The sequence below is a fragment of the Onychostoma macrolepis genome, chromosome 03 (assembly GCF_012432095.1).
Source record: "Onychostoma macrolepis isolate SWU-2019 chromosome 03, ASM1243209v1, whole genome shotgun sequence".
Lineage (NCBI taxonomy): Eukaryota > Metazoa > Chordata > Actinopteri > Cypriniformes > Cyprinidae > Onychostoma > Onychostoma macrolepis.
The window spans coordinates 32,507,628-32,527,078 of record NC_081157.1 but is presented as its reverse complement, the minus strand read 5'-3'; the positions used below and the strand labels follow the sequence as shown (position 1 = coordinate 32,527,078).

At 36.2% G+C, this 19,451-nt stretch overlaps 4 protein-coding genes across 9 annotated transcripts in view; 1 reads left to right on the top strand and 3 right to left on the bottom strand.

The window, feature by feature from the left end:
• si:dkeyp-72e1.9 (syntaxin-binding protein 4) overlaps window positions 1–2,608 on the top strand; it is a 51,879-nt gene extending 49,271 nt beyond the window's left edge. For all 5 annotated transcript variants that reach the window (XM_058771461.1, XM_058771462.1, XM_058771460.1 and 2 more), the window contains exon 22: window positions 320–2,608. In XM_058771461.1, coding sequence (XP_058627444.1) covers window positions 320–383 — 64 coding nt within the window. In that variant the 3' untranslated portion in view covers window positions 384–2,608. The remainder of the gene's footprint in view (window positions 1–319) is intronic.
• On the bottom strand, window positions 2,035–10,156 carry rrn3 (RRN3 homolog, RNA polymerase I transcription factor). Of its 2 annotated transcripts, none has more exons than XM_058771466.1 (18): window positions 10,020–10,156; window positions 9,665–9,783; window positions 9,531–9,587; window positions 9,136–9,225; window positions 8,917–9,046; window positions 8,774–8,833; window positions 7,739–7,802; window positions 7,585–7,654; window positions 7,385–7,483; window positions 7,214–7,306; window positions 6,738–6,870; window positions 6,084–6,214; window positions 5,874–6,004; window positions 5,457–5,641; window positions 3,790–3,898; window positions 3,546–3,698; window positions 3,351–3,438; window positions 2,035–3,133 (listed from the first exon to the last, which is right to left on the bottom strand). In XM_058771466.1, exons 2-18 carry the CDS (start codon window positions 9,758–9,760, stop codon window positions 2,981–2,983), a joined length of 1,842 nt encoding a protein of 613 aa, XP_058627449.1. In that variant the 5' UTR covers window positions 9,761–9,783; window positions 10,020–10,156; the 3' UTR covers window positions 2,035–2,980. The 2 variants fall into 2 exon arrangements, with proteins under 2 accessions (XP_058627449.1, XP_058627450.1); XM_058771467.1 differs by having other exon boundaries at window positions 10,094–10,154.
• A 999-nt stretch (window positions 10,157–11,155) lies between these two features.
• si:dkeyp-72e1.6 (transmembrane protein 238-like) lies at window positions 11,156–13,318 on the bottom strand. The gene is made up of 2 exons (XM_058770967.1): window positions 12,274–13,318; window positions 11,156–11,668 (listed from the first exon to the last, which is right to left on the bottom strand). Exon 1 carries the CDS (start codon window positions 12,774–12,776, stop codon window positions 12,288–12,290), a length of 489 nt encoding a protein of 162 aa, XP_058626950.1. The 5' UTR covers window positions 12,777–13,318; the 3' UTR covers window positions 11,156–11,668; window positions 12,274–12,287.
• Window positions 13,319–15,073: 1,755 nt separating this feature from the next.
• Window positions 15,074–18,503, bottom strand: mpv17l (MPV17 mitochondrial membrane protein like). Its single transcript, XM_058770931.1, has 4 exons — window positions 17,522–18,503; window positions 17,365–17,435; window positions 16,346–16,375; window positions 15,074–16,189 (listed from the first exon to the last, which is right to left on the bottom strand). The coding sequence occupies exons 1-4, from the start codon at window positions 17,943–17,945 to the stop codon at window positions 16,004–16,006; spliced, it is 711 nt and encodes a 236-aa protein (XP_058626914.1). The 5' UTR covers window positions 17,946–18,503; the 3' UTR covers window positions 15,074–16,003.
• Window positions 18,504–19,451: the final 948 nt, after the last annotated feature.

The following is a 19,451-nucleotide window of genomic DNA, read 5'->3' as shown; positions in this document are numbered from 1 at the left end:
TAATTTCAACTTTAACTGTTCTTAAAGTCTAACTGTTTTAAAAAAATGTTTACATTATTAAGAGGTTATTAATGGAAAAAAAGGTACAACAGCCGTCCATTAGTGTCAGCCATTGTGTGTTGGTAATATTGACTCTGAATGACCCCTTTTTAACTTCCTGAGCTCTCACTGTGGAAAGTGTACATTCAAATGCATATCATTTCTGAATGGAACACAATCGCAAACATGCTTATGAGATTCTTCATCATATTTACATTAGAAGATTATAGTCTTACATAATGCCACACTTAACCTGCAATAATTCTCTTTTTTCCTGTAGCCTCGTTCAGTGGCCACAGCCTCCTGTCCTCGGGGCTCCTGCAGTAGAGCGGAGAGGTCAGTAGAGCATCTGGGATGGACAGACGAACCGGGCTCATTCAGAACACCAAGGTCAAACTGCAGCTGTACTGTGGAAAATAAGAGACTGTGAAGATTTGCAGTGTGGTTTGTACTCTTTCAAGCAGTTATCAGAGGCCTGAGCTCTACTGATCAAACTCATACTCATTTTTTAAAGCAGTCCGTGTATATATTTAACATGTAGAAGTACTGAGTGTCATAACATAAAGGCAGAAACCTACCAAGGGAATTGAAATGTGAAACACAAACGTCACTGTTAACAGCAGAGGTGACTTTGAGATGCTCAAATGTGATTTCAACCGTGTCTTATAACACTCATGGCAGATGAAGCAGTTACCACACACCGTTATGAAGATGATCTCATTCGGACGGTATATTTCCCCATTTCAACAACTGTAATGAAAACACATGTGGCTGTGCAGCTGACCTCTCTATTAGAGTTAGGGATATTATACAGTACATGTATTAAATTTCACTTAGGGATCTTCGGGACAGTTCCCACACTTCATCATTTGATATGATGCTTATTTGTATCTGTTCTGAGAAGTTCTATGATGTTTTAAAGATTTTATATTTTCGGTCCGAATATTTTATTATTCAGAGACACGTAGACAAGCTCGCTTCTAAATATGTGCGCGGTTGCCGTCAGAAACCTTGTAAATCTTGCCGTCGAACCCTTCGATGTCCTCTTCATGTCTTTGCCGATCATGTCAGTCTACGCTGGGACGCATCTGCGGTGCAGGTCAGTCCAATGTCACCCAGCATCCACTGCATTACGATCAGTTATTGTCTGTTAAGTGCTTTGGGGGGATCCTTCGTGGTTTGTTTCGTGATGGACGTTGATTGCTCCATCTCGGTGTCCTTGGGACTATACTGATTGTTCCGGGGGGGATTTTCTCGTCATGGCACTGGTGTCGAGTAATGGGAGTCATATTGCAGTGTTCCACCCCGAATGCATCCATTCAGCTGAACAATGCGCATGGTTCGGGTTACTGTTTTCATAAGCACGCTGTATTCGGCTGTTTTGTCTTGCCGTAAAGGATCTACAGTCACTTATATCAATGTGTAATAAGCTGGTGTCATTCATTTCCTGAGGATAGAGGTGTACGGTTATGCAGATGGTTTGTTGATATTAATAACAACACGTGCTTTGGAAATGCTGACATGTAGTCCTGTGATTTAACTAGATTGCATCATATGTGTGGCCTAAATATCTTTCTTTTAATGTTTTTATTAAAGTCGGAACAAATGTGTGATGTGGTTTTTGTTTTTGTATTACATGCAGTGGAATTCAGTACAACAGTGCTGAGATTTAAAAAAAAATACTCGAGGATATGTCTGTCATTTTCAAATCCACTGTGGTCAACAGACAGACACGCTCATGCTTACATGTCTGCAGGAATAGCAGTGCAGGCGTGCCAGTCTGCAATGTTGAGCCAAAGCTGGTGTATGGCACAATATTGGAAAAATTTATTTGGCTACCAAGGGTTGCATGCTGACACAGTTTTAATGCTTGCATAATCTGCAACAGCTTGCGTGAGTCTTTTTTTTTTTTTTTTGGTTATATATGACTACACGCATTTGTACAGTTTATATTAAGGATGCATCACTGAATTTGACCTTCCCGTAACCTTTTTATGGTAACATGCATAGTCATCGGTTCATCACTTTGTTAGTATATACATATACACATTATACACACACAGTGTAAGCATACAACGGAGAAAATTAAGGCGAGAACCATTTTGTTAATCTGCAATTAAACATTTTATAATTATTACTGTAAATTATAATTTAAATGTTACATTTCTGGTGGAAGAAAAGAATAAACAGCAACTAGAGTAACACATCTTTTAAAAAGTCAACAATTAGATATTTTCCACATTGTAATAAAACAGCTAGACCATTTTATTACTTTGTTAATTTCAAAACTGTAGCTCCAATTCAGTGTGGAGGTTTGGTATTTATACAGAATAAGCAAAGGATGACAAGAGTTAAAATTTCAACAAATAACACAGAAAACCATCTTTAAATGAAGGTATTCTATGCATGTCAATTTTCTACAGAGTATTTTGTGCAAACAGACACTGGTTTAGTCAGAGCTCAAACTCATAACATGGGAAGTGACACCCATTTACCATTGAAACACACCACCAGCCAATTCTGATCTCTCAAATCATTTCAGAATAAACTGAAAATATATTAAAAAAAACTCACATTTACTCAAAGTGAGTAAACCGTGATAATTTCATTAAAACTGTCACTACATCTGTGCTGACAGTTTGTCCTGAAAACAGAAAATACATCAGACTGTCTACTTGAGAAACCACCAATGTTTCTTTCATTTTACTATTAATATAGCACAAGTGTGATAAACACATTTATATTTTATGATGCAGTCTTAAAGTGAAGTAGAGGGTTTAGTAAAACTACTGCCAAACTCTGGGGTCAGTAATGCTGGTGTGTGATGGGCTCCAGTCAGATCTGTGCTAACACAAGCACAAGCAGTCCTTGAGCGCCCCCTCCTGGTGTGATGTTGAGCCGAGCAGCCCATCTGAGACCGGTTGAGTGCTACAACAGTGGATCAGAAAGGCCGCTGCAGGAAGGAGACAGGGGGAGAGCCAACGCTCCGCGGACTGTGTAGATGGGAGTCATAAGAGCCCGGAGTCATGCCCACTACTGAGTCTCCATGAGGGGTCTCTCCATGCAGAAAGTCATCTTCCTCCTCCATAGACCCCTGAAAGACATGATCAAAGTGTCATTGGATATTCTCTGAAGAGACTAAACTACTGAGATGAGCCAAAAAGAGTCAGTTTTCTTATGATGGCTTCAAAAAATATATATATGGATGGACACTTAAAATTGCCTGAATATGCAGACAAAATTAAACTAAAAAAAGACAAAATATTTGAAATATTTAAATCCTGTTTGTGGCCACTGTGAATGTGTATCACCTTTCTCACTTCCTTCTTGGGCACATCTATCATGCAATCGGATGGCTCCTCCCACACCTGGTAGATTGGCTCAATGAGTTTTCCAGAGCTGTTGTAAAAAAAATAAAACAAATAAATAAAACTAATAAATTATTTTTTTTTAGTGAACTTGCATTCCAAGGCCAAGTTTGACAGGAATGAGCATGACTTTGTTACCTTTTCAGGAGATACGGATCAAAAGGGAAGAAGGTATCCAGAGGGTTTGTGTTAATGGACACCGAGTTGCCGCCCATTGAATTGCTCACCACTGGCAACAAGTTCCGGTTGTTTCGCTCAATGATGGTGTAACAGAAGACGAGCTGGTACTTCCTGCCAACAGTTGGGTGAAATTGCCCTCATTTGTCATGCTTTTATTTTGTGAAGTTTTGTAATCTGATGATCGATCTCTCTTGTGCTGTACCTGGTGATGGCTGCAAACATGTTGGTGACAGCAGGTAGACAGACCCTCAGCGGGTTGAGCTGGCACATCACTATACGCTCGAGATTCAAACCCTGAAGGTACGCCAACCCTGCAGAAGGGTCGAGGACAAATGATACAGTTTGAAACACATTTGTGAAGTTCTTGTCAAATGCTTTTGTATTTGTTAGTTTTCATGAAATTAAAAGTTTTTGTAAAAAAAAAAGACAAAATTAACATGCATTTTTTTCAAACATCATGAATTATTGATTTAAGGTGCCTTTGTCAGTTTAATTGAACATTTAAATACTGAGTAATAATAGTAATATGTCCTTACTTTAGTGTTAAGTTTATGATTAGGGGTTTTGGTAACACTTTATTTTAAGGTGTCCATAATACAGAGTAATTACATAAGTACTTAGTAGTAGCTGTTGTACTTACATGAATCAAAATGTACTTACCATGTAACTAAGTAATGGAAAAGCCTGTACTTACAGTTTGTAATTATGTAGATGTAATAGGCAGCTACTGTTACACATATGTAACAGACCGAGTCTTACACAGCTACTTATGTAACCAAAAGATTGTTACATATGTGTTGCAGACTTTATACAACGTAACTATAAATGTAAGCACACAGACATAAGCTACTTAAAATAAAGTGCATCAAGATTGTACTTAAGTTTACTTCATGTGTATCTATACTGTACACCTTATCCAGCTGCATCTTAGTTTGATTTAACCCACCAGTACACAGCTTAAATACATCTAATTACATTACAATTACATAAAATTACACAGACATAAGCTACTTAAAATAAAGTGCATCAAGATTGTAGACTTAAGTGTACAAGTAGCTGTGTAACACTCGGCCTGCTACATGTGTGTAACAGTAATTACAGGCAAGTACAGTTAAGTACATACTATTAAGTACTTAATTAGGTAATTACTTTCTATTATGACACCTTAAAATAAAGTGTTACCAAGGTTTTGTTTAGGGTTTGTTTCATGTAATTATGTATAATTTACTGTAATTACTTTAGTAAGTACATGTAACTTGTAACAAGGACACTAAAAAGGGTTAATATTCATTTTAATTAAAAAAATATAAATTAAAAAAAAAAATGTTGTTGGGCCATCACACAACATTTTACACCCTGAACTGACCTTTCCTTGCTGTAAAAAGTATTAAAGGTTTTTTTTTTTTTTTTGTGCACATGTTGGTTGGAGTCAGACCACATGACACTGATTCGGAAGACAAATGTTTTTCAAATATTAAGCAGTGAAGCATTTTGTTAAAATAATTTTTCTAAGAAATATTTATAAAAACCTTTTTTTTTTTCCTCAAGCACTTTGTTCTTTAAAGAGTCTTTTTTTTCTTGCTTATGTTATAAGAATAGATAGAGGGATCACTGCAACATTTATTTAATTTAATTTATGACCCCCAAAGTACTAAAATGAAACAGAAATTCAGTAATAAAACAAAAATACATTCTAAAAGTGCTGAATTCAGGTCATTGTTTGTATGATTACTTTAATAAATTAACAGATCAGGGCAAAAAATTGTGTATTTGACCCAGACTTGAAACAGATGAAAAAAGTTTTAGCATCTCAAATGATTTTCACACCTGTGCTTCATGTATAAACAGGTAAATTCCACATGTACTGACCTTTCTTCATATTGCCCTCCAGAATGGCATTATGTCTGAAGATGAGCGTGTAAAACACAGCCTGGCAGGCTGTATAAAAGGGCCCGTGCAAATTGACGTCACAGAATGCTTTGGATCCTGAGTCCTGACTGTCAATGTAAAGGTGCAACCAGGGAACCAACAGGTCCAGACAGGCCTTGACTGTTCTGTGGAAGAGAAGAAACTCTACAGCACCGGTTTTGACATGTAGGTTTCTAAGGATGTTTTGACAAAAATAGGTATCTGCGTCCAATCAACCCTTTTTCTTTTCCAGATAACAACAAAGAGGCATTAATGTTTAATTGCTTAATCAGGTATCAAACCACTGCCAAGAAAGATGATTAAATATTTATCTCCGCTGCATTTGATAAGATAAAACTGCATGATAAGGTCACGTACGATACTGGCAAAAACTTGGCTCTTGCCATGAAGCTGCCCATGTATCCAGCAGCGGCCTGTCTAATGACGGGGGGCTGGTTGGGGGCTTGTAACATCTTCCATAAGTGATCCAAAAAAGCTTCCGCCAAACCCTAAAAAGAAAGAGATTAAAGTTATGTTGTTTGTTTGTTTGTTTATTTATTTGAGAATGAGAGAGAAGTGGGAACCTACCAGGCGGAAGCTGCACAGGTAGAACATGTAGTACTGCACATGACAGGAAGCGTGAGTGGGAAGCACCACCTTATCAAACACGGACACCAGGTCTCTGTAGAGAGCTTTGGTTTTCTCAATATCTAATGGGCCTAATGAGATTGAAACAATTTTAAAAAACAAACAAAAAAAAGATTATTTTAAAAATTCTGATAAAAGGTTAAATCAAAAATGCACGTGTGAATGCCATTTATGATATATGTTTAATGCACTTCTTTACATGAAGGTATAAATAAACTGGCTAACACAACAATTACACATAGACTGCTGTTCAAAGATCTTTGGACGTTCTTGAAAGTACTTCTGCATTTATTTGCTAAAATTTACAGCATAAATGGTAATATCGTGAAATATTATTATTTAAAATAACTGTTTTGTACTAGAATATATTTTAAATTGCAACTTATTCCTATGATGCAAAGCTGAATTGTCAGAATCATTACTCCAGACTTCAGTGTCACATGATCCTTCAGAAATCATTAACTAATAAACTGATTTGGTGATCAAGAAACATTTATTATTATCATCAATGTTAAAAATGTCTGCTGTGCTGTTTAATATTTTTATGCAAACTAAAAACAACTTCTATGGTTCATCAAATGGTAATATCCTGACCATTGGCATGGCAAATGTCCTTAATATAAGCCAGCAGGACAGTCATCATTGTGTCCAGTCTCTCTGCCACAGGATGGACCATCACAGCTCCATCAGGCCTTGATAAATCCTGCGGAGAGTCCTCTTCCTCATCCTGAATAAACCACACAAAATATGGAATTAAAATGAGTAAGATCTATGACTATTCAAACATTAAAGGAAAGACTACGATATAAATAGGTTACTTAATGTTGCTTTCAAATTTAAGTTGTATCGACTACTTTTATGATGCTTTTGTATCTTTTTTGAAGCTTGAAATTTCCAGTCCTCATTCAATGCATGTAAAAGAGTGACTACAGCACATTCTTCAAGATTTCACAATAGAAGGAAAGTTGTACATATTTGGAGTGACATGAGGCTGAATCTATGATGACTGAACTATCCCTTTAAATAGGTTCTGCATACATGCGTTTGGTTTTCAAGTGTTTTGGACTCACCATGTCAAAGAGGCAGTCATCCTGTGATGCTCCATTAGCATCTTGCTGAGCTCCACTTTCCACTTCTTCAATCTCATTCCGTGGTGCACTAACCTAAATGTCAAAAACAGCCGTCAAACAGCTGCACAGCTGCAAAGATATCAGTACAGTGACTAAACACAAGTCCCTCACATCTAGCATGAGCATCTTGCTGATGATGAGCTCTAAGATGTCTCTCCTCAGGTCAGGGATGTAGACCGAAACTCTCAACAGGTTGTGCACGTAACACTCCTGTGTGGACAGACAACACGGCCTCAGTGCAATCACATTCATGCATGTCATGGGATTCATTTACTCCAGTACTGGATTGAAATGCTTTCTACATAACTCACAAGTGTTCTGGAGGATTTCTGCACAAAAGGGAACTTATCGGAAAGGATTGGCATCAGGAATCGACTGGTTCTGAAAGAACACGGAAAGGGTTTATTAGTCACTGCTAAACTTCAGGCTAAAATAAATCTTTTGGAGGTTTCATGAAACACTTACGATGGAACATATCTTGTAATCAGCTGTAAGGCATGATGACAATGTCCAAATGTCCTCGGCAGATCTGTGTGAATTAAAAAAAATTATTAATACATCATAAAATTAATACATCAATTATGATGTAAAGTAGAAGGTATATTAATGGCATACAGATATGATTTAATTGGTTGATGACAGGAATGGCTTCTATACAATCATTAACAGCAAAATAAGACATGCATTCAGATGTTTTAACTTTTTTATTTTTTTCTGTTAAAGGAATCTTTTATGCTCACCAAAGCCACATTTATTTAATCAAAACAGTAAATCCGTAATATTGTGAAATATTATTATTAACTATTTTCTACTACAAAATATTTATTCCAAGGCTGCCATTCCTCCAGTCTTCAGAGTCACATGATCCTTCAGAAATCATTCTAATATGCTGCTTTTCTGATCAGGAAACATTTAATATTTTCATCAATGTTTAAAATATCTGTTGTTGTGCTGCTTATTATTTTTGTGGAAACCGTGATACATTTTTTTTTAAGGATTTTTGATAAATAGAAAGTTCAAAAGAACAGTATTTATTTGAAATAGAAAACCTTGGTAACATTATCAATGTCTTTACTGTCAAATTGGATCAATTTATTGAGTGCTTGCTGAATAATTGCTTTTAAAAAATCTAACCCCAAACTTTGTATACAACATTGAAATAAAACACAAGCTTATTTAACAATATCTAAACAAACTGGCTAATCAGATTAGTCTAAACGACATTAGTTAGTCTGACTGGCTGCTATTATTGGTCTATAAACTTTTGACAGGGTAAAACACCATGTTGGATTTTACCCAAATGAGCAACAATTATGTGAGGTATAAAAATCTGTCTGTTTTATGAGAGTGTATGTATGTTTGTTTATCCTGACTCCATCACCAGGGTGGATCATAAAACCCGGTATATGACTTTGTGTATAATTAATCAACGAAAACATAAGTCAGTAATACAAATTAAATCACAAAACACAAGCAGTTGATTTTAAAAAGTACACCAACTTTCATCTTCGTCATCAGAATCCGAAATATCCACATTTCCTTCCTGGATTCGTATTCTCTCTGGAAGAAAAAGAAAAGAAAACGTTATTTTAAATCATCTGAGCAATGTGAATGGAGTGAAGCATTATCATAATAAATCTCACTTGGTGCAAAATTAGTGACGACCATTCTGAGACAGGCCCTGAGATAAACTGTCTGGGCCGACACCAGGTTACTCAGAAAAGCCAGATATTCTTCCACCACAGCCTGACTGCGACCGAGCCATGGCAGCTTCTGTATGGGGAAACATTCTTGCATTAACACACAGTGAAAATGACCGGACTGCTTTTGTTTATCATTTGACACAATAGTGTTTCACTCACCAAAACAACATATATTAACTGCTCATGATCTTTGCCAAGTTGAGTGACACAGGTCCTGAATTCCTGCAACCAGCTGATAATTTGAGCGTCCTACAATGAGACACATTTCTGTTAAAAACACAAACTTCAAGATTCCCACGCCAATCATTTTGATTCAGACCATTTCGCTAATGAATCATTTAGACTGATTCGTGAGTCGGTTCGACCAACTCAATGAAAAGTGGCTCAAGTAACTCCGCAACATCTAGCCAATGAAAGATTTTAAATAAAAATATAAATACAGATTTATTCGCCATATAGTATTATTCATACCATCTGTGGTTTTTTTATGTTCCATGGTTTTTACAGGTCTTAACAATTTTAAGCGTGGAAACGTTGAAATGCCGATTACTTGCCTTAATATCGGGATCTGAGAGTTGATGTTTTATCAGTTCATAATCACTGGTGTCGCCCTGTAGAAGTCACATCAGACATGTCAGGACATGTTTTACAGACAGTGACATTTCATTAGCTTTATTTACAATCTCACCTTTTGTAGCTTCGCTAATGTATTGGCAACTGTGCCTCCAAAACGCACAGTTTTCTTCGGAGGTGTATTGAGAAAATCTCTGCCCTCAATTTCCATTATTTATCACAAATAATTTTACTCTGCGAACACAAAACAAAACGACGTTAAAGTCAAGTGAAACCGAGCTAACGACAACTAAATCCGCTTCACGTTTCATTCTGTAGACGATATCCGCTGCAGCCACACACTCAAGAAAACATACACAATTAACATAAAAGCTGTCTGAAGATAAAATGGATAAATATAGGCTGCGTATAGTTTATACATATAGTTATTAAACGGTCCACATCACGAGAGTTAATAGATCACAACTTACCAAATAATTTTTATTCAAAAAAAGTCTATAATTATAACAGGCATTATAAGTGAGTTATAGGAATGAATAGTCACATGCGTAACCATGCCGAGCTCTGCGCGACCGGAAGTGCTGTATTGTTGTTACGGAGTAGCGTGTTTAGTTCAGTTGTTCTCAAAAAATGAAAGTTCTGCCACCTAGTGGTTTGAAGTGTGATGACTCAATGAATGATTGTTTTGCGCTACTGGGCATGCGCACATCAATACAGCGTAATTTTTGTCAATAATTAATATTTTTTCATTATTGTAAGGGGTAGGTGTAGACATTAATAAAACACAATAACCTTTTTCATACAGCTCCGACCGGAAATGAACAATGAAATTAATATTCTACCTATTAGATTGTGTTTTATTAACGTCTAAACCTACCCCTTACAATAATGAAAAATTTAATTATTGTTACACTGTATTGATGTGCGCATGCCCAGTAGCGCCATACATATCCCTTATAGCCTCAACCCCCTTATAGAGATGAAACAGGTAACTTGAGTGTTGAATTTTAAGCCTGGTCTAATAACGTGTACATACAGGATACTTTACAATGCTTAATGCTTACATTGTAAATTCAGATAACAATATAAAATAATTATATGCTCTTACATTACTTCTATAATAAATTAATGTGGGAAATATTAATCTGAGTTTTCATTAAACTTTGTTTTAAAAAAATCACTGTATCTTCTTTCATGTTTCATGGAAGAAATTCTACAGGGTTGAAATGGCATTGTTGAGTAGCCTAAATGATGATTTTTATGGTTTTGATATTCTACGATATTTGTGTAAAATTTGTGAGAAATCAAACAATAATTGGTGGACTCCTTATTGAAGACCACTGGCACATAGAATTTGAGAATTTTGTTTTCGGTTTTGTCATGAAAAGAATGTCACAATACAAATTACTCGCTCATAAGATTTGTCCTGTTGAACAGTACAGTCTTACGTGAAATTATCTTTCCTAGTAAATGATCTTTTCCAGATTATTTGGTTTGCTTAATTGTGCAAAAGTTTCAAACAGGAAGTCTTTAGTGTCAATGCATGAATGCATCTGAAATTACATAAAAGGCATGTATGGCCTGCTGAGAAATAAAGCCGTAAATCCACCTGAAAGCTGCAATTTTTATTTTTTGAATAAAAAACAGAGTTAACTATCAAACCGCCTGCCACCCATCCATCTGGTTCATTTACACCTGCTGCTTCTAAATTGGTATGAGCAAACAAAGATAAGAGGAAGCAAACCTAATAACACTTCTCAATGTCCAAAGGTTGTACAGTTTGTGCGAGATTCAATAAAAGCAGGACACTAGAACATGTCCGGGTTACAATCATGTTGGTCGAAACTCAGATATAAAACAGACAATTAAATGTAGGAAAATACATTATTGCATTTATTTTGTCATATAGCCATTCTTGTCAGTGCATAATCTCAAAATAGTGTATAGTACAAAGCACAAAATCAATCAAATCAGCAAAATGTCCAAAATGTAATTCAATTGTAAACATTTTCAATAAAACGCCAGAGTCAAAAAATGAATGTTTCAACAGGAGAGAAAAACAAAAGTCCGCTTAGGCATAATAGGCAATGCCATATGGTTGAATATCCTCTTCTGTAACCTGTTAAAATAAAACAAGAAAATGTTTAAACACTTTTATTTTTGTCATTTAAAAGGTCTATTTCTCTCTCTAGAGTCTATTTGTTCTATTTTATTTGTAGAATATATATATTTAAACTATTGAATCCATTTGGAAAGCATAATGCATTTTTGTGTTTTCATACACAGTTTACAAATCCTAAGTTTTGTGACTTTATTTAGTGATGTGTAAATTATGAGCTAGGCCTATATCAGGTGGTAAACAATCTTCATATAGTACATTAGTAGGTCGAATCTTCTTAAAAATGAAGATACATCTGTTATTCTTTAGACTGTAAGTCTCCATTGTTTATATAAGCTATTGTTGGTTTCGTGGTTGATGTTTAACAGAGTGATCTGCCCTTACTTAAGATGCAAATACTTCCTCAAAGTCATTTGATTGACATGTTTCCTTTCTATGACCAACTTTAATATCATGCCAATTATTGAATCAAGAATATAGAAAGTCATAAAACATTATTATTATTTTTTTTAAACTTGCTTGAAACTTTTCATCAAACATTAAATACTAAATTGGTGAAGGTGGGATTCTTATTAGACAATTAGACGTAATGAAATGCAATTAACCTGTCCGTGATGGTTCATATGGCCTGTGTTTCTGTTCTGAGAGTGTCTCCTCCGCTCACTGTCGCAGACACACTGCTCACATTATCCTGAGGGTTCATCGCAAAAGACACTGGTGCTTGACTGCCGTCTCTCCTGTGCTTTGTTTGACCGGGCTCCGCGCCTTGACCTCGGGGCCCCCCATTTCTCCTGAGCGAGTTTCTGATTCCGCTCGAGACGCGGCTGGAGAACCTCCTCACAACCCCTGCCAACCCTCTGCTCTTCTTCAGCAAACCCACATCGTCCTCAAGCTCCTCGGGGGGCACCTCAATATTACCCGTGTACCAGAAAACCCACCAAATCAGACTCAGAAAAATGATGATGGCTCCCGCATATATCAAGAAGTCGTAGAAAAATAAGTCTCCAAACACGCCAAGCAATAATATGATGAGACCAAGAGCGTCGAAAGCCACGGCGAGCCAGAACGCGCAAGAACAGCGCCCGAGACCGGCCGGCGCTGCCTCCATCTTCACGCTGCTTTCACTGTTATGCTTGGTCTTTTGGGACAGTTGAATTGCTTTTTTGAAAAACCAGCCGTCTGAAGGAAGGATTTGAAAGTGTTTTCGTTTGTTTCATAGGTTAGCGGCGCGAAGGAAGGCTCTCTCTCTCCGTTACCACTTCACCTGGAAGGGAGTGGCATAGAGCGGTGGGTGCGTCTTAACTACACAGACTCACCTAGATACTGTACACCTGAGCTGAGCTGTGCTGCCCCAAGTGTTAGAGACACAACACTAGATGAATATAAACACTTACAGTGTATCTTCAATTGTCTTGACGTTTTTGTTAAAACATACACTGAAGATGTAGAAAACATTTTAGCTCAAATTTCACAATTTATATTCTGCAAAGAATGGGCAAAGTAACACACTGGATTGAACGTGACATTTTGAAGTAGAAAGACTGAAAGGTAAGCTATGTTTAGTAATCTTTGTTGTATTTACAGCTTCGAAAAATGTAGTAGGCTAGTATCAGGATGGTTTTAGAATCTTTCTCTGATCTTTTTCTGCATGACCGTAGTCTATATACATTTTATTTTTTATTTTTTTAAATGAATTTTGATAAAACAATGTGATAAGTTTGTATAATTTCAACTTCTCTAAAAATGATACTTTAATTTTTATATAGACTTAATAATAATAATAATGTTTCTGTTTGTTTATTTATTTGCTATTATTATTATTTGTTTTTGTTTTTTGACCGTAGTGGCTATACCAAGCCTTTCAGTGAAAGTGTTAGGTAAGTGTTCAATGAAAACTTTTACTTGGTAAAACCTTATCTGAGCTGTATTTCACAAAAGCAATGTGAGTTTGGTGGCAATGATTTCTACAATGAACTTGTTCCCGATGCTTTTGGGAAATTTCTGAATATATTCAGAAACTCAAAAGTTGAAAAAAAGAAATATAAAATACACACATTTAGAACATATACACATTTCAGTGGTTCTTAACCTTTGATTCCAAGGCCTTGCATTATACAAAACAATATGTGACCCTGGACAATGAAACCAGTCTTAAGTGTGAATTTTCAGAAATTGAGATTCATACATCATCTGAAAGCTGAATAAATTTGTTAGGATCGGACAATATTTGGCTGAGATACAACTATTTGAAAATCTGGAATCTGGGGGTGCAAAAAAATCTAAATATTAAGAAAATCGCCTTTAAAGTTGTCCAAATGAAGTTCTTAGCAATGCATATTACTAATCAAAAATGAAGTTTTGATACATTTACGGTAAGAAATTTACAAAATATCTTCATGGAACATGATCTTTACTTAATATCCTAATGATTTTTATCATAAAAGAAAAATCGATAATTTTGACCCATACAGTGTATTTTTGGCTATTGCTACAAATATACCTGTGCCAGCCCATATAGATTTTTGGCATTTCTGCTCTAGTAACGGAGTTTCTTGTTTTCAAACTTTTTAATGTACAGAAACCAGGAGTGTCTATATGGTAAATAACTAAAATAATTTTAAAAATACTTCAGAATGACCACAGCACTCTTGTGACTTAAAAGCCTCTCTCATCAAATGGCTACATCCAAAAAAATGCCTTTTTAGGTCTTTTTTTTTTCTTTTCTTTTCTTCTTTTTTTTTTTTGATGGACTTTGTTTGAACTAAAATGGTTATTTTAAAATTGTTTATTTATATATATATATATATATATATATATGTGTGTCTGTGACTTTTCCACTTTGTGATTTATTGGATACAGTTTTAAAAGTTATATTCAACTCAATAAAATATTTTAGAGCGTCTCTCTCACTCACTCACTCACACACACACACACACACACAATTTCCTTGACTTTTAAAGATTTTATTAATTTCCATGATTTTCCAGGTCTACAATTTACACTTCGAAAATTTATGTTGTATATTTAGGTTTCTTCTTAAATAAAAATAACAAAATAATTTTTCATCTTAATTTTTACTTTTTTTTTTTTTTTTTTTTAAACCTCGTCTTGAGGCCTCCTTGGCATTTTGCTCAGCCGCCTGGTTGAGAACCACTGCACAATTAACACATTTAGAAATAATTTTCTGAAATCTTTGAGTTTAGGTTTAGTTCTTCTTGAAAATACGTTCCAATAATTGCAGTGACATTCAAAGTTCTGAGTGTTTTAAAGGACCCATACATTAAATAAAAAATAACTTGATGCAAATGGTGCGTGTCGTGCAAATTGCATGTAAGAAATGGCAAATATTTGATCTATGGCAGCTTTGAATGAAGCATGTTCTGATGTTTATTCTCATCGTTCTTTTTGTCTAAAAATAAAATACATTTAAAAACCAAAATAAAAAGGCATTTTGACACTAATATGCTGAAGTCATGACATAAATGACTACAAAACCTAAGAGTTTTTTTTTCTGTCCTGCTATCAGAGGTCATTGCATGCAGTGAGCGCACACCAGACATTTTTGCCTTTCTAAGATTAGCAAGCGTGTGATCCTGCCTAATCCAACACAGACAATCAGTACCGGAAAAGCTGTTTATCTGTTACCCAGCATCACCCTCAGTATCTCATAAAATCTACATTAAGCTGTCGCGTTTCACAATTCTGCATGTTTAAACACATCACCTCTTACATACGCTTTCATTAAAAAAAGCACCACAAGAAACTATACAACTCCCCTACAAACAAAGTGAACACTGCTTAATCTAAAATAGTGTGAACTCTGCAATAATCACAATAAATATATTGTTCTATTACAAGTTTAATAAGATACAAATATTTTTAATACTGCATCCCTTATGAATACATGTGCATGTTACGTAAACCTTGAGTGAATGAGTCTTCATTTCTCTTTAGAAAGACAGTTACGTTTGGATAAAACACTGCACAGTATGTCCATTTTTAAATATTTCGATAAATTAATAAGGTATTTGGGTTGATGGCAACCTAACCTGGGGCACAAATGTCACAAGGCCCCTCCAACCCACCCAGTTAAATTCATAAAGACACAATGCATATCCCTTCAGTAATAAATAAATTGAATATATACTATATAAAGTAAAATGGGCTTGTTCAACATAAATATAAAGTACACAAATAAGTTAATTTAATATCACTCTTAATAAGATCATGAGCGACAAGATTTATAAACACAACACAGCCTCAATGCAGTACCATTCTAGGACAGAACTGTCCATCCGCAAAGGCACAATGTTGTTCATGTGCGCCAAGGTGTCTCTATTTCTCCTTGTCGGTACTGCGAGGTAGAAGCCGTTTTTTGGGGGCCATGATCCAAGCTAAGGCCACTGCTGCCGTGCCGTCCCCACTCTGTCTTGAGAAGCATAAGAACGTGGCCCACAGGAACGCTGAACAGCCCATGAATGCTGTCCTCAGGTAGAGAGGCATCAGAACAAAATTCAGAAACTGAAAGAAAAAACAGGTTAATCAACATAAATAGCGATTAGATGTGAAAAATGAACAATGCAATTTAAGAATATTGACAAAGCAAAGGATGAAGACGTGCTTATGGCACGTTTATATGTGTATATATATTATGTGGTGACAGAATGTGGTTCTTACCTGCATGAATGGCCAGTACATCAGTCCAGTCTGAAATGTAAAAATATATTTAGACTGTCAGCCATAAAAGATGGATGTTCTCAATATCATTTTATAATAAATTTAATATATAAATTACATTTTATCTGTGGATTTTGTACATCATCTTGTATGTGTTTTAAATCCTTTAGACTTTGTTCTCTTTTTAAGTTGACACTTCCAAGTTGAGATTTACATATATATATATTAGTGCTGTCAAACAATTAACCGCGATTAATCGCATCCAAAATAAAAGTTTTGTTTACATAATGTGAGTACACTGTGTATATTTATTATGTGTATATATATAAATACACACACATGCATGTATGTATTTAAGAAAAATATGTTAAGTTCATATATTTAAAATATTAATATATAATATCCATTATATGAATCTAAATATATTTGGAAATATTTTCAAAATATACTACTGTATGTGTGTGTATTTATATATAGGCTACATAATAAATATACACAGTACTATACACATATTTATTATGTATATATAAATACACACACATACAGTGTATATTTTGAAAATATTTCCATGTATATATTTATATTCAATGGTTAAATATTAGGGCAAATTCTTTTTATAGGAAATCAGTATTACTTGGTATCAGTGATACTAGCCTCCAGTCATAAAAAAGGTGCCATTAAACAAATATTAAAAATATGTTGTTTGTACTAATATATATATATATATATATATATATATATATATATATATATATATATATATATATACATACATACATAGCATGTGTATAGCTTTTTTCTTTTTATCATCTTGATGTGATCTTGACGTCAGTAGAAAACCTTGGCTCTGGAAGGACATGAAAGGTTCAGAAAGACTAGAAAGGTTCAAAACTTGAACCTTTGAAGGACTGTTCAATTACTGTAAATATTTGATTTAAACTTTATTCTCTGTAAAGGAGGTTGTTCATGGGCTAACTGGTAAAAGATGACTTCTTTTTGGTGGTTCTTCAAGGGCCTACCTTGTATGTGTTAAAAAACTTTTCTCGCCAGTCTGCAAATATGTCCTCTTTGCCCTCCAAGAAACTCACACCTGTGAAGACAGTGAACTGAGTGATTAAACAAACAAGTGTAATGTATGAGACTGTGACTGACATTAATGCAGTAAGGCTACATCACCTGTGTAGAAGACACTGGTCGCCAAAGGTGAAGCAAAAGTTTGGTCCAAAAGCAGTTTGCGGAAAATCATACTGGCCGATCTTCCCGGGAAACGATGTTCTAAGGCTCGTAACCAGAAGTAATTGAAGTTCCCATGAAAACTCAGCGCCACGATCGCCACGTTTCTCGTGTGCCTCCAGTCCATTTCTTCCCTCTGCGCGATCATGCACTGATGCACGGAATCCCCGCCGGCGAACAAGCATCCGTACAGAGTCACATTGCTTATCCAAGGCAATACCTTTGCTCGTTTGAAAAAAGATTTTCTCATGTTCAACAGAACAGAAATTGTTGTAGGCCTACTTCGTAACCTTTGCAAATGATGTCGATGGACAGGCAACAAAACTGCAGTGACCTGACATTGACAGACGGCCGTAGCTAAGCTCATAAAATATGACCTTTTGTTCTTCAAGTCAAATGTTCAATTAAACTCTATTATTTCTAGTCAGTCTGGTTCAATATTTTTAAAAGGCACATTAAATTACAGATTAATAGTTTGACAGCTCATTGTGAGTCTTGGTGAACATCCTTCAGCTTCTAAACATTAGAAGATCATTACAAAGCAGTGCCAAATAAAACACACATCAATCGAGTACTTAGATTCAGTCCATCTTCTCTGACTTTAAAAGAGACAGCAAGGCAAAAATAAGAATTACGCTTCATTAATCCATTAGCAATTAAATTAAAAGGTTCCAGAGCGCGTTCATCCAGTGATCAGCAGTTTCCCGTTACTTAGTCAGGTGCTCAAATCCCACATTAATCTGCCCGCGCGCTCCTGCGCCTTCATGGGTGGCGCGCTTAAATCTGATCTCTATGTAATAAAGATCGACCACATACTCAGTAAGACCACGCACTAGCTTTTATCAACATTTAGCCTACTGAGACTTGTTTAACATATTTCATCTTTATATGCTATATAAAGCTAATGTTATACTTCCCAAAATATTGTTTTATTTGTCCACCTTTTTCTTGCTGTAAAAATGGGCGCGGCCATTTGTAAATTCTATGGGTCTAGCTTCCGGTCTCATCGCGTCCAGCTATCTTTAGCTGTACAAAAAGTTCGTTTCGCTGCTTGATATTGAAAATTGGTGTGTCTTACCATATTATTTTAATGTATTGTCTTAATTGTGAACACACTGGTTTGTAGTGCAAACCGTTTTACCGTTTACTGCACGTTGTTATTTTTGTTATTTACTTATAGTGGCTATAATGAACCGGAAGTGTCACCCATAGGCTTACTTCCGCTTTGAAGAAAAAGGTGAATAGGCTCTGGTTCTTAGCATATTTCTGGGTTCCCTCTCATAGGTCACTTCGATGCTGCAGTGACGTCACCGTATGGGAACACCCTTTGGTGTGACGAATGTCTGAAGCCCTGTACCATCCCGCCAATCTTATTGGCCAAATAGCGCTTGGCGCCGCCCTACATCTGCGTCAGCATAGTATACCTGCGTGCCGCGCGCTATTTCGCTCAGATTTCATTTCCTTCAGGAAAGCGAAAGCGAATTCTCTGTGCCCTAGGAAGCATCCCGCATTCTCATTTTCCGAGCAGTGTTCAACTCCTCTTTGCGGACGCAATGGGTCATCGGAGATGTAAAGAGCCGTGTAGCAGATTTATCACGGCGGGGGACCCTCATGATAGGTGCGTTGTGTGCCTGGGCCTGCATCACGCGCAGGCAGCACTTAGCGGCCTGTCGACATGTCTCCACTGTGACAGCCTGTGACTGAAAGTTCTGCGCTCGAGGGTAGAAGTTTTCTCCAAGGTCGCCCCCGTGTCCAACCCCCGCCGTGTCACTTCTGCGGTTGCCGAGGCGCCGCACGAGGTGATGGCTTGGGGCGACATGTGTGACCTGGACCGTGAGGACAGTGCTGCGCTGAGTTTTCTCCATTTTGCTCG